The sequence below is a fragment of the Choloepus didactylus genome, chromosome 20 (assembly GCF_015220235.1).
Source record: "Choloepus didactylus isolate mChoDid1 chromosome 20, mChoDid1.pri, whole genome shotgun sequence".
Taxonomy (NCBI): Eukaryota; Metazoa; Chordata; class Mammalia; order Pilosa; family Megalonychidae; genus Choloepus; species Choloepus didactylus.
The window spans coordinates 3998857-4013825 of NC_051326.1; the positions used below are offsets into that span (position 1 = coordinate 3998857).

Here is a 14969-nt window from a genome sequence, read left to right on the forward strand (position 1 = left end):
AAGTTTTACAAATAAGAGTTCTTTGAGGTGTGATTTGAATGTTTTCATCTTTTTCCTTCTCTTTAGGTAGTGCCCAGGTGGCACAAACAAAGTTTCTCCCCAATGCTCCAAAAGCTCTCATTGTTGAACCTTCTCGAGAGTTAGCTGAACAAACTTTGAATAACGTCAAGCAGTTTAAGAAATATATTGATAATCCTAAATTAAGGTAAACATCCTATTGTCTTTAGGTATGAGGTGTTTGAAAGAATATTAAAGTGGAAAGAAATGAGGTAGAAATTCTGTGTATACACACAGACATACCTGTGTAAGTGTATATTCAACTTTGATTTATATTAACAATTAATTTCCATATAAAAGTCCAGTTTATTTTGGAGATGTCTGTATTTTTTTTTTTTTTTGAAAAGGAAATTGAGATTTTTTCCTTTGTTTCTTGTTTCATGGTTTGCAAAGCAGTATCAGCGTAAACATTAAGTTTTTAAAGGGAACGTTTCATCCAGTGTTAGATTCATTTAATCAGTTTTTCTGCATAGAAAATGTATGGCTCTATGTCTAGCTTGTTTTTGAACATGGCCAGGTTGATTCTAGACTGCCACACTCTGGGGACTTTTTTCCATCTGGGCTTTCCGACGGCTCACTGTCAAGTTATGGGATGTTCTGCCATCTGAGGGACCCAACAGTTAGTGATCTTGTGGAACTTCTTGTTCAGTAGCAATCCCTTTTAATTTGATGACAATTAAAGGATTTTTTTAAGGAAACTACTCTGTTGGTTGATTTCAACATTTGATTTTTGTTAATTTTTCTCTGAATTATTTTTTTAATTAAGTATAATTCACATATCATAACATTCACCCTTTAAAAGTACAATTCAGTGTTTTTTTTAGTATATTCGCAAGACTGGGCAACCATCACCCCTATCTAATTCCAGAAGCTTTGGATTTTTAACGCCAGTGAAAGCCTGTCTTTTTAGTGTTGAACTTAGAAGTTGAACAAATTTATTCAGGGATAATTTTTTTGGGGGGGTAAAATAATTTCTAATTTGTTTTGGGTATTCATGTGTGTCACTCATTCAGTAAATATTTGCATACCTACTAGGTGTGACATCTTAGAAGCATCAGGGATACGATGATGAGATACAGTCATTCACTTTCCTAGAATTAAGTGTGGGAGTGAATATAGTGTGCAAGAAAGAGAGCATAACCAGGGCATCTGCTTAGTGTGACAAACTCGGAAATCTTCAGAATGCAAAGTGCTAATATTAATTGATTTTTGTGCTGTAATTATGTGTAAAAACTAACATGTCTGTGAAAAAGGACTGGAAGGGAAAAGAAACAATAAAATCAGTTTGTTAAAATGGTAAAATTGTGGGTTACTCGTTTTGGCATTCAGTACAAACGAAACTTTTCCTTTGAAAACCCAGCTCGAGTCCTCATTTCTCTGTGATGCTGACCCAGTGTCTCAGCCCAGGCCTCTCTCCTTCCTCTGATGCCGCTGTGGGTGCTAGTCCTTCGTGCTTGCATACTGTCCTGGTTATTGTTTCTCTTTTAAAATACTCATAGTTTTTATCTGTCTGACTCATTTTACATTCCTCAAGCCAGAGGCTGTTCTTTAATATTCCTGAACCCTGCAGGGTTTTGCATGCAGCATAGATCCTCATGTGTATGTCTGTTTATCTTTTGCTAAATTTGTGGGCATGGACATATCTGATTAGGAAGGTGGGCAAGAGGAAAGTATTACAGGAGAAGAAATGATGGATTTAGGACAATAATTGTCAAACCTGGAAACTTGGACTTTATTTAAAAATACAAATTTATTGTTTCCTTTCCTCAGACATACCTAGTCAGAATTTCCAGGACATGGGAATTAGAAGCTATTTTGCTTTTTAAAGGAAGAAAAGAAGCACATCTAGCTGGTTCCTTTGTAGCTGATTGCATCTGATTGCATTTGGATTTGGGAAATCGAATGGCTCTAGGTGATAGGTAGGGGATATGCTGAGATAATGGACAGTCATAGACTAGAAGGCTTTTCATTTTATTTAGTTTGACTATCTGAATTGCTCAAGACAATGGTAGGCAACCATGCACCCTATCTTTAATCAGAGTCGCAGAATTATAAGACTCGAAGGCACCTCTCAAGTTTATGATATTAAGTAGTTGCAGTGTTAATATGTCATCCACTTAATTAGGGTTTTCCAGTGTTTTAAAAATGACTTGTCAAATCAAATAAGAAAAAATAAAGTAAGATACTTGGTACATGCTTGTGATTAAAAGTTACCTGGTTGCCTGAGGAAGTGATTTTTGTCTGCTATTTATAAAGAGGTGACAATCTTTTTCCATAAATAGCTTTATTGAGATATAATTCAAATATGGTACAATTCACCCTTATACTGTAGTGTTTGTTTTTTTGTTTGTTTGTTTTTTAGTTTTTAGGATATTCACACAGATTCCTGTGGCCATCACCAAAATAAATTTTAGGATATTTCCATCATCCCTCAAAGAAACCCCTAACCCAATAGCAGTCACTTCCCATTTCCCGCTAACCCTCCCATTTCTAGGCAACCACTAGTCTCCTTCTTCTATAAATAGAGTCATACAATATATTGTCTTTTGTGATGGCCTTCTTTCCCGTAGTGTAAAGTTTTCAAGGTTCATCCACATTGTAGCATGTATTGATACTTCATTCATTTTTATTGCAGAAATATATTTCATTGTATAGATACACCACATTTTGTTTATCCATTCATCAGTTGATGGACATTTGAATTGATTCTTTTTGACTGTTACACTGTGTGAATATTTATGTATGAGTTTTTGTGTGGACACATGTTTTCATTTCTCTTGGTTATGTACCTAGGAGTGGAATTACTGGGTCATATAGCAACTTCATGTTTAACATTTTGAGGTACCACCAAACAGTTTTCCACAATAATTGTGAACCATTTTACAGTCCTACCAACAATATAGAAGAATACCAATTTCTCCACATTCTTGCCAACATTTGTTATTTTCCATTTTTTTGGATTATAGCCATCTCAGTAGATACGAAGTGGTATACTCATTGTGATTTAGACTTGATTTTCCCGAATAGCTAATTACATTGACCATCTCTTCATGTACTCTTTAGCCATTGTTATGTCTTTGGAGAAATATCTGTTTGAATCCTTTGCCCGTTTTTCAGCTTGGTTATTTTCTTTTTATTGTTGAGTTGTGAGAGTTCTTTATATATTCTGGAGAAGTCCCTTACTAGATCTGTGATTTGCAAATATTTTCTCCCATTCTGTGATTTGTCCTTTCATTTTCTTTTTCTTTCTTCTTTTTTTTAAATGAGCTGCTTGTAGAGTTCCATTTAATTTTTTTCCCTTTCGTTTTCTTGGTAGTATCTTTTGAAATACCAAAAAGTACAAAACTTTTGAAGAAGTTCAGTTATCTTTTGTCGCTTGTGCTTTTGGTGTTGTATCCAAACCCAAGGTCATGAAGACTTATGTCTATGTTTTCTTTTAAGAGTTTTATACTTTAAGTTTTACATTTAGGCCCATGAAGCATTTTGAATTAGTTTTTGGGTATGGTGTAGGAAAGGGGTCTAACATCTTTTTTTTTTGCAAGTACATATCCAGTTTTTCCAGCATTGTTTGTTGAAAAGACTATTCCTTACTCTTAATATGCTGCATTGAATAGTCTTGGCATTAGTCAGTCTTTTTTAATCTAAGAAAAAGTTTTGAGATATTTGGAATAAAAGAAATTCAAACAACACAAAGAAGGTATTCTATGAAAAGTAAGTTTTCTTTCATCCCCAGGTATCTATTTATCCTTCCCAGTGGCAACCTTTTTTATTTTATTGTTTTTTCTTATATACTTTTTCAGAGATATTTTATACACATAAAAGCATATCTGTCTGAAAGGTTGGTTGAAATCAGGTTTTGGAGGACCTTTAATGTATCCTAATTACAGAAGGTATGTAGGTGAGGAGTAATTTTCTGTGTTCTAGGCTTCCATATTCTCTTCAGTTACTTTTGCCTAATTCTAGCATTATATATGTCTACTGGCAATAAAATGCTTTGTTTTCAGCCTTCTTCAACTCACTTTGCTGTGGATTCTTTCTCAGTTACTTAACCTTAATTTCCACCTAAAAGAAATGGTTACAGATCAAACAATGTAAAGTAGACTTAATTCTTTTTCTACATTATCACTCTGAATATTTATTTTAGGGAGCTTCTGATAATTGGAGGTGTTGCAGCACGGGATCAGCTTTCTGTTTTGGATAATGGGGTAAGTTGTGCTTTTAATTTTAAAAATTAAAATTTACTTTAAAAAAGTAACATTATGGGTCATTGTGTTTTGATCATATACTTCTGTTGTTTTTCAAGAAAAATTAAGTGAGGCCAAAATTAGTAGAAGGTCACAGTAGTAAATACTTGTTTAAATATGTCTTGGAAGTATACCTTTTGTTTCCCAGAAGTATATAGAGCAGTAGACTCTTCCAAACCACCCATACAAAATTCCAGCATACGTGAGTTATTTTTATTTACTCTGAGAATTATTTAACCTGAGAATTTTCTAGCTTTTATGAATTAACAGTCATTCCTTTTGGGGATAATTGATAAAGAAGAAATTGGAGTTAAGAATAGAAATGGAGAAAAGCAGATTGCATAGAAGGATGTTATTTTTGCAGTGACCCTTGGGGAGGATAAAGATGATAAGACTGTAAATAGTGGCTCCAGTAAGGAGGGAGATAAGTTCAGGTATATGTAAGGGCAAGTCAAAGGCTTGTCCTCGGCCCTGCAGTTATCCAGGACAGAGCTAAGGCTGTGTGATCTCTGCTACTTGGGGAAGAAATTAGGGAAATTCTAACTGCTGTGTTCAGCAATTCTGTGGAGCTAAATGCAGGTTATATAAAAGTAGGATATCATGAAGTATACTATGTATATAAAATAACATTTTCCTTACAAATTTCCCTTTCATTCCCTTTCCTAAATATTTGATCTTTTAAATCTACCTAAACCACCTGACCCTTAGTCATGGTGGGCAACAGTGTCCTCCCCAAAACTCCACTGGTGCCTGTAGCAAACTGGAGTTTGTTATGCTGAGTGGACTTAGATTTGACCTGGTATGGCATCCTAATCTGGATAATATTGCTTTGATATGTTTTTGTTTGGAATGTTATATTTATTTTATTTTAGTGATTATGAAAGAGTTTTAATTGGTGCAGTCCCAATATTGATTCCTCAAACCCAGACCCATTGTTTCCATTAACTTAAGTTTTTCAACTCATATTTTCCAGCTTACAGAACTTTTAAGGAAATTAGATGTGCTTTCCTCAGTCTTATCTCAAAACTTATTAACGGCTAAAGCTAATGGCATAGTACAGGCAGTGTTACTCCGTAGGTGTCTTAGCAAGATTCAATTCCATTCTTTTCTTAGGGTTTATAATAAGTTCCCTTTCTGCTTTTCTTTTCATCTTACATTCTCTACTGCTGTCATCCTTTGGCTCCTTCTGAGTCCTGTTCTGTGTCTTGTGCTATGGCAGTAGTCAGCTTTGGACTGAGAAAGTAGTATCTTTCAGTTTTTAAATTGTGTGCATTCGCTGTGATGCGCTTTGTGCACATGAGGCCTGATGGAGTGGTTGATGCAACAAGTCATATAAGTATTTCTGAAGCTTTTCCAGTCTAACTGACTTTTATTTTTTTAAACCCGAGAGACCCTTTGTCTGTTTTTGTGTTGACTTAACCTTACTGAAATTGAGGAGGAAGGAGTCACGTAGTTGGATAGAATTCTCTGTTCAAGAGATGTTACACCTTACATAACCAATACCTTATTCTGTTTTGTTGGGTGCAGCGCCTGTCTAGTGCTTTGTACATAGGAGATGCTCAGTATATTGAGCAGGTTTTATCTTTACATTTCCTGACAGTTTCTCTAGGTTGAACTGAGACTTGCTAGTTATCAGTACAAATGAAACTTTAAGAATGTCTACTTTATTTTTATGGGAATATAAATGCCTCATACTGTTCCAAATCAGAAGTCCCTTTAGCACAGTGTTCTGGTTTGTTTGTTTTTTTTTTGTCAAAGGGTGAGATATTGAAGTAATGGGACTAGAGGGAGAAATTTGTTAGGAGAAAGCTGTCTTTATGTTTTTAGTCTAGGGTAGAAAGAACAGGTTAAAAAGAATGTAAGTGGTTGTGATTGTTTTTTTATGCCTATCAATAGTAGAAATTTTGAATTGTCTAATTTATTGAATGACTTTATATAATATTTTATTTGTGCTCGCATATACATCCGTTTACATGCTTTAAAAATACCTAACCTTCAACAGAAAGACAATGACCCAATTAAAAATGGGCAGAGCACTTGCATAAATGTTTCCTCAAAAACGGATAGATAAATGGCCAACAAGGACACAAAAAGATGCTAATATCATTCGTCAGAGAAATGCAAATCAAAACCACAATGAGATATCACTCATACCTATTAGGATGGCCATAATTTAATAAAAGGGAAGATAATAAGTGTTGACAAGGATGTAAGAAATTGGAACCCTCATATTTTGCTGGTGAGAACGTAAAACGGTCTAGCTTCTATGGAAAATAGTTTGGCAGTTCCTGAAAAAGTTAAGCGTAGAATATGACCCAGCAATTCCACTCCTGAGTATATACCCAAAGGAACTGAGAACAGGCCCTCAAACAGATACTTGTACAGCAGTGCCCATGGTAGCATTAGTCACGATGGCCAAAGGGCAGAAACAGTCCAGGCATCCAGCAGTGGATGAATGGATGAACAAAATGTTAGAGACACACGATGGGATGTTATTTGGCTGTAAAAAGGGATGCTGCATGGACGCTCTGATGCCTGGTACGTGGGTGAACTTTGAAAATGTGTGAAGTGAAATAAGCCAGACTCAGAAGAACAAATACTGTATGATTCTACTTATATGAACTATCTAGAATAGGCAAATTGATAGAGACAGAAAACAGATAGAGGTTATCAAGAGCTGGAAGGAGGAGGGAATATGTAGTTATTGCCCAATGAGTACAGAGTTTCTCTTTGGGGTGTTGAAAATTTTTGGAAATAGGTAGTGGTGATGATTGTACATCGTGAATATAATTAATGTGACTGAACTGTACAATTAAAAAAGGCTAACATGGCAAACTTTACATGATATATATAAATCAGTTAAAAAAAAAAACCCACCCTTTGTTTAGTGCTTTCTAGAAATGGACCAGGCACTCTGCTAAATGTTTTCATGTGCATTTTCTTCAGTTCTCACAGTTACCATCTGAGATTGTGCTCTTCCCTGTTTTTACAGGTTAGAAAAAGGGCTTATACAGAATTTTAAGTAACTTGCCCAAGATGATAAACTCAGGTCAAGTTACCTCCCAAGCCCATGTTCCTGATCGCTGTACCTATGGACTTGTTTAAAAATGTTTGTGGAAGAGTGAAAAATGGTGTTAATTGTTGACACTGGCATGGGGTTTCATTATGCCATTTACTTTTGTGTATGTTTAAAATTTTTATAAAAAAAAGTTTAATAAAACTTGCTCTAATTTGGATTAGATCGTTTCTCCTGTTTGTACCTTGAGTTTGCATCCTAGGTTGTTTACTTACCAGTTGTGCAGTTTTGAGTCCTTGTAACTTGACCACTCAGTTTCCTCATCTAAAAATAGGAATAATGAAAGTAGTGTTTACCTTAGTGGTAGTATGACATGCTATAGTACTTGGTAAATGCTTGTCATGGTGCCTGTTCATTAAGCACATAACAAATAGTAATTATTGTTTTCTTGAAGAACAGTATCATCATGATTATTAATTGTAACCAAACTTACTGAGCACCTGAAACTCTAGGCATCAAGTGCTTCATGTATCTTATTTCATAATTGTTACATCTCTCTTAGAGAGCAGAAGGTATTACCCCATTTCCAAAATCAGAAGACTAAAACTAGAAGAGATTAAATCAATCAGTGTCACACAGCTGATTAATCATAGGACCTGAGTTTGAAATCCTGGTTTAATTTCAGAGTTCCTGTAAATTCATCTGGTTTTTGCTTGGAAAATACAAATTTTATATAGCAGATTATATGTAACAGTTAAGGATGTCAAAACTGATTTGCAGAAATCTTCACATTAATTTCAAGTTAAATGCAAGTTTGATATTTGGCATTATATGTAACTCCTTTTTTACATAATTATGTAGAATTTAGAGTTGACCGACTACTTCAATATGCATATTTTTTATTATAACTAAACATGTTGGTTGCTATTTTCAGATTATAATGATTCTTTATTTTTAGATATTTAATCTTTTGATATTTTTCAGGTAGATATAGTTGTAGGCACCCCCGGAAGACTGGATGATTTGGTGTCCACTGGAAAGCTGAACTTATCTCAAGTTAGATTCCTGGTCCTGGATGAAGCTGTATGTTGAAATATAATCACTGATAATCACTGTTACCAGTTTGGTATAGTTTTTACCCTCTTTTATATTTATATTTATATTTATATATATATTAATTTATGTAGTTGAAATGAAGCTATGAGGAATCTGGAAAATATTTTTTTAATGTAATAGCTTAAGTGTTCTTTCATGTAACAAAAGATTTTTCATAAACAGTTATTAAAGGTAATCTATAGTCTATCATATGACTACTTCATGGTTTAACTACTCCCATTACTAAAGATGTAGTTTTGTTTTTCATTCCAAATGGCTCTCTTTGTAAGTGAACTGTTTTTCCACATTACAAGTTATTTCTTTATGTCAGAGTTGCAAATGTGGACTATCTGGAAGGATATTAATGTGTTTAAGATTCTTGAACAGTTCCAAATTATTTTTGAGATCGGTTGAACTAGTTTCCCAGCACTGAGGATTTTTTTTTTTTTTTTTTTTTTTTGGTCATATTAAATCATATGCTTAAGGACATGCAGTGGGAGGTATTAACCATAGAAATGGTAGAAGCCATTTCAGAATTTTAGAATAGGGTTTTTGGATTGTTTATTGTCAACTTTTTCATGTTTTAGTCATGTGGAATTTAACGTTGAAATTATAACTTGTCTTTAAATATCCAATAGAAACAAATCATTTTGAAAATAAGGGGTTATGTCTGTATATGAATTTGTTTCTTTACCTCAACATCTAACATTTGAGTTAGAAAAGAAAGGTTTAGATGCAGATTTTAAAAAATTGTTTTTCTTTGCTTCTTATGCAGGATGGACTTCTTTCTCAAGGCTATTCTGATTTCATAAACAGAATTCACAATCAGATTCCTCAGATTACATCTGATGGAAAAAGACTTCAGGTATAAGATGACTAATGCATCTTAAAATACATGTAGAAATTATGTGTTTATGTTTATGAGCAGGATCAGATTTTTTGGTTTCAATGTCTTTTGAATTACATTAACTACTGTACTGTTCATTATCTGATTAAAAAGTACACACAAAGAAAAGAGTCTTAAATACTCTTTTAGAATTAAGGGAGAGGAAAATTTGAGGAAATTACTTTGGTGTTACAGAAGGCTATAAGTAAAAAAATTCTTAGTTTTAAATTTTCCCTCACAGAGCATTTTTAGGGCTAATATTCCAGACTTTTAGTACTGCTTCCTGTTTAGAGGAAAGTTCTTGAACTACTGAGAAACTGTTGCTTTCTTAGTAATTATTCTTAAAACATTGCTCTTATTTATCTCATCCTTATTTCTTAGGAACCGTTAGAGAGGGAGAGGCTTTTGAGAGAAGGGAATAAGTATAACTTATGATAAACTTTATCTTTTTAGTTTTTGTAGGACCTTGAGGAATAGGTGACAGGATTTCTATGTGACAGTAGGGGATTGAAGCTCAGAGAGTTAACCTACACAAAATCGCATTGCTAGTTACTAGTACAGAGAGCCAGGTAATGAACTTGTCTTTAGACTCCAGGTTTAGGATATTTTGTGCCTACAGGCTGCTTCAGTATTAATGTGATATAATTATTATTTTAAAATAAAAGTTTAAATTTTGATTTTCATATTCTTAGGTTATTGTTTGCTCTGCTACTTTGCATTCTTTTGATGTAAAGAAACTGTCTGAGAAGATAATGCATTTTCCTACATGGGTTGATTTAAAAGGAGAAGATTCCGTTCCAGATACTGTACACCATGTTGTTGTCCCAGTGAATCCCAAAACAGACAGGCTTTGGGAAAGGCTTGGAAAAAACCACATTAGAGTAAGTACCTTATAATGTTGACATTTGTGTAGAATAGAAGCAAATCAGTACAACCTTAACATTGAGCTTGTAGTGACACCTAAAGCAATCTGATATGTACTAAAGAAAAAAGAAATCCAGTGCGTTGGTGGTGAAAGCTTAGACCTTTACAGCACTGAATAAGTGATGGACTCTATCTTTTATTTGCTCTCTATATAAAATTACTTATGTGATCAGCTTCCTTGATAAAATTTTATAGCGTTATCAATATAAAGACCTAATTTCAGATATGGTTATTTCCATTTTTAGTAGCATTTTAGGAGGAACCCTCTACTGAAACATCTTCTTGATGTGCCTTGTTCTCCTAAATCTGTTTCATGTGGCTCTTTTGTCATTTTCTCCACAATTAATTAGATTTACCTTTCTATAATAAGGCTGTGTTTATTATAAATACACACTATTCTGAAAAATGACCTTTGCATTTTTATTACATTTAAAATTGATTAGTGTTAGACTCACAGTTAATAAAGGGTTCTTACATCTAAAGAATGGTTTTGCCTACAGACTATAAAGACACATCTGAAATATAGTGTAAAGATAAGTACAATTCTCCCTTTAAAAAAAAGTGATACCTGTTCTAAATTAATTATCCTCAACCCCTTTTTATCCTTTACTTTTGGTAGACTGATGAAGTACATGCAAAAGATAACACAAGACCTGGTGCTAACAGTCCAGGTAAGTTAAGATAATCTAAGTTGAAAACTTTTGAAAAGGAATTGTATTTTTTCATTGAATTTTTGCCCTCTTTACTCACATGAAGGATTTGAAGTGAGTTACAAAAAATAGGGCAGGAAAATTGAAAATAAAAGCAACAAACAAAAGAGAAATGGGGGAAAAGCTGATACAGGTCAGCCTAGAGGAATTAGTTACTATAATTAATCACTGAATTTAGCTATTAGTCTCCTGTATCTACATCAGAAATATTTTGAATTATATAATTCTCATTGATCATAGGAAACCAGCAAATTTATGAGAGACTTTGTAGTCGTCCTGAATTCCAGGACAAATGTTATATAGATTTTTCATGTATAAGGGGTATTGGGTAACAAAGGAAAATGTCTTTAGCTGCAACTTTACAGAAGATGCCAAAATGATCTTCAAGTAGTTGTTTATCAAATTTTTAATTATATTATTAACTATAACCATAAATTACATTCGGGTTTGCTGTTTATGTGCTGCAGTTCTGTGGTTTTTTGAAATTTTTTTTCTGGTAACATATACACAACCTAAAATTTCCTCTTAACCAATATTCAAAAAAAAAAAAAAAAGATTCTAGTGAGTGTGAAATGTTATCTCATTGTGATTTTGATTTGCATCTCCCTAATGGCTAATGATGTTGCACATCTTTTCATGTGCTTATTGACCATTTGTATTTCTTCTTTGGAGAAGTGTTTATTCAAGTTTCTTTCCCGTTTTTTAATTGCGTTATTTTTCTTTTGTTGTTGAGTTGTGGGATTTTTTTTATATATTCTGGATATTAAATCCTTATCAGATATGTGGTTTCCAAATACTCTCCCATTCCATAGGTTGTCTTTTTACTCTCATGATAGTCCGTTTTTTTTCCTAACTTCTTATTTTGTAATAATTTCAAACTTACAGGACAGTTGCAGAAATAATACAAAACCAATACAGAGAATGTCAACATATCCCCATCCTCACCCTAGATACCCATACATTGTGTTTTTTTGTTTGTTTGTTTGTTTTTAATGGTTTTATTCACACACCATACAGTCCATCCTAAGTGTACAATCAGTGGCTCTTGGTATAATCACATAGTTATGTATTCACCACCACAATCAATATGAGAACATTCGTATTCCCCCACCCCCAAAGAAAACAAAACAAAACAAAACATTATAAAGTCTTCTGATGCACGAAAGTTTCAGATTTTGATTAGGTTGCATTTATCCGTTTTTATTTTGTTGCCTGTGCTTTTGGTATAAAGTCTAAGAAGCTGTTACTTAACACAGGTCCTGAAGATGCTTCCCTATATTTTCTTTTAGGATTTTTAAAGTTTGGGTTTTTATTTTAAGTCATTGATCCATTTTGAATTAATTTTTGTATATGGTATGATGTAGGAGTCCATCTTCATTCTTTTGTGTATGTGTATATTATCTGGCTTTGGTGTTAGGAAGACACTGGCTCATAGAATGAGTTAGGAAATATTCTCTCCTCATCAGTGCTTTTGAAGAGTTTGAGCATAATTGGTGTTAATTCTTGGAATGTTTGGTAAAATTCATTAGTGAAGCCTTCTGGTCCTGGGCTTTTCTTTGGTGGGAAGTTTTGCTGTTTCATTCTCTTTACTTCTTGTTTGTTGAGAGCTTGTTTCTCCTTGAGTCAGTGTAGGTACTTTTGTGCTTTTAGGAATTTGTGCATTTCATCTAGGTTATCTTAATTTGTTGGCATTCATATGTTCACGGTATCCTCTTTGAATACTTTTTATTTCTTCAGTGTCAGTGGTAATGTCTCCTCTTTCTTTTTTTTTTTTTTTTAATCATTTTATTGAGATATATTCACATACCACGCAGTCATACAAAACAAATCGTACTTTCGATTGTTTACAGTACCATTACATAGTTGTACATTCATTACCTAAATCAATCCCTGACACCTTCATTAGCACACACACAAAAATAACAAGAATAATAATTAGAGTGAAAAAGAGCAATTGAAGTAAAAAAGAACACTGGGTACCTTTGTCTGTTTGTTTCCTTCCCCTATTTTTCTACTCATCCATCCATAAACTAGACAAAGTGGAGTGTGGTCCTTATGGCTTTCCCAATCCCATTGTCACCCCTCATAAGCTACATTTTTATACATCTGTCTTCGAGATTCATGGGTTCTGGGTTGTAGTTTGATAGTTTCAGGTATCCACCACCAGCTACCCCAATTCTTTAGAACCTAAAAAGGGTTGTCTAAAGTGTGCGTAAGAGTGCCCACCAGAGTGACCTCTCGGCTCGTTTTGGAATCTCTCTGCCACTGAAGCTTATTTCATTTCCTTTCACATCCCCCTTTTGGTCAAGAAGATGTTCTCCGTCCCACGATGCCGGGTCTACATTCCTCCCCGGGAGTCATATTCCGCGTTGCCAGGGAGATTCACTCCCCTGGGTGTCTGATCCCACATAGGGGGGAGGGCAGTGATTTCACCTTTCAAGTTGGCTTAGCCAGAGAGAGAGGGCCACATCTGAGCAACAAAGAGGCATTCAGGAGGAGACTCTTAGGCACAAATATAGGGAGGCCTAGCCTCTCCTTTGCAGCAACCATCTTCCCAAGGGTAAAACTTATGGTAGAGGGCTCAACCCATCAAACCACCAGTCCCCTATGTCTGTGGTCATGTTAGCAACCATGGAGGTGGGGTAGGCGAATACCCCCGCATTCTCCACAGGCTCCTCAAGGGGGCACTACATCATTTTTTTTTCCTTGTTTTTCTTTCTTTCTTTTTTTTTTTTTTAACTTTCCCTTCTTTTTTAAATCAACTGTATGAAAAAAAAAGTTAAAAAGAAAACAAACATACAATAAAAGAACATTTCAAAGAGACCATAACAAGGGAGTAAGAAAAAGACAACTAACCTAAGATAACTGCTTAACTTCCAACATGTTCCTACTTTACCCCAAGAAAGTTACATAATATAGCAACCTTTCTGTGAACTTGTTCCTACTATATCCATCAGAAATTAACAGACCATAGTCATTTCTGGGCATCCCCAGAACGTTAAAAAGCTTATCTGTTCTTCTTGGATTATTGTTCCCCCTTCCTTAATTGCTCTCTATTGCTAGTTCCCCTACATTCTACATTATAAACCATTTGTTTTACATTTTTGAAAGTTCACATTAGTGGTAGCATATAATATTTCTCTTTTTGTGCCTGGCTTATTTCACTCAGCATTATGTCTTCAAGGTTCATCCATGTTGTCATATGTTTCACGAGATCGTTCCTTCTTACTGGCATGTAGTATTCCATCGTGTGTATATACCACATTTTATTTATCCACTCATCTGTTGAAGGACATTTGGGTTGTTTCCATCTCTTGGCAATTGTGAATAATGCTGCTATGAACATTGGCGTGCAGATATCTGTTCGTGTCACTGCTTTCCGATCTTCCGGGTATATACCGAGAAGTGCAATCGCCGGATCGAATGGTAGCTCTATATCTAATTTTCTAAGGAACTGCCAGACTGACTTCCAGAGTGGCTGAACCATTATACAGTCCCACCAACAGTGAATAAGAGTTCCAATTTCTCCACATCCCCTCCAGCATTTGTAGTTTCCTGTTTGTTTAATGGCAGCCATTCTAACCGGTGTTAGATGGTATCTCATTGTGGTTTTAATTTGCATCTCTCTAATAGCTAGTGAAGCTGAACATTTTTTCATGTGTTTCTTGGCCATTTGTATTTCCTCTTCAGAGAACTGTCTTTTCATATCTTTTGCCCATTTTATAATTGGGCTGTCTGTACTATTGTCATTGAGTTGTAGGATTTCTTCGTATATGCAAGATATCAGTCTTTTGTCAGATACATGGTTTCCAAAAATTTTTTCCCATTGAGTTGGCTGCCTCTTTACCTTTTTGAGAAATTCCTTTGAGGTGCAGAAACTTCTAAGCTTGAGGAGTTCCCATTTATCTATTTTCTCTTTTGTTGCTTGTGCTTTGGGTGTAAAGTCTAGGAAGTGGCCGCCTAATACAAGGTCTTGAAGATGTTTTCCTACATTATCTTCTAGGAGTTTTATGGTACTTTCTTTTATATTGAGATCT

The 14969-nt window shown here is 34.5% G+C and overlaps 1 protein-coding gene across 1 annotated transcript in view; it reads left to right on the plus strand.

The window, feature by feature from the left end:
- Positions 1–14969, plus strand: part of DDX1 (DEAD-box helicase 1) — a 45739-nt gene that overhangs the window by 13087 nt on the left and 17683 nt on the right. The window contains exons 13-18 of the mRNA XM_037812924.1: positions 67–205; positions 4202–4262; positions 8302–8400; positions 9188–9277; positions 9991–10179; positions 10842–10893. Coding sequence (XP_037668852.1) covers positions 67–205; positions 4202–4262; positions 8302–8400; positions 9188–9277; positions 9991–10179; positions 10842–10893 — 630 coding nt within the window. The remainder of the gene's footprint in view (positions 1–66; positions 206–4201; positions 4263–8301; positions 8401–9187; positions 9278–9990; positions 10180–10841; positions 10894–14969) is intronic.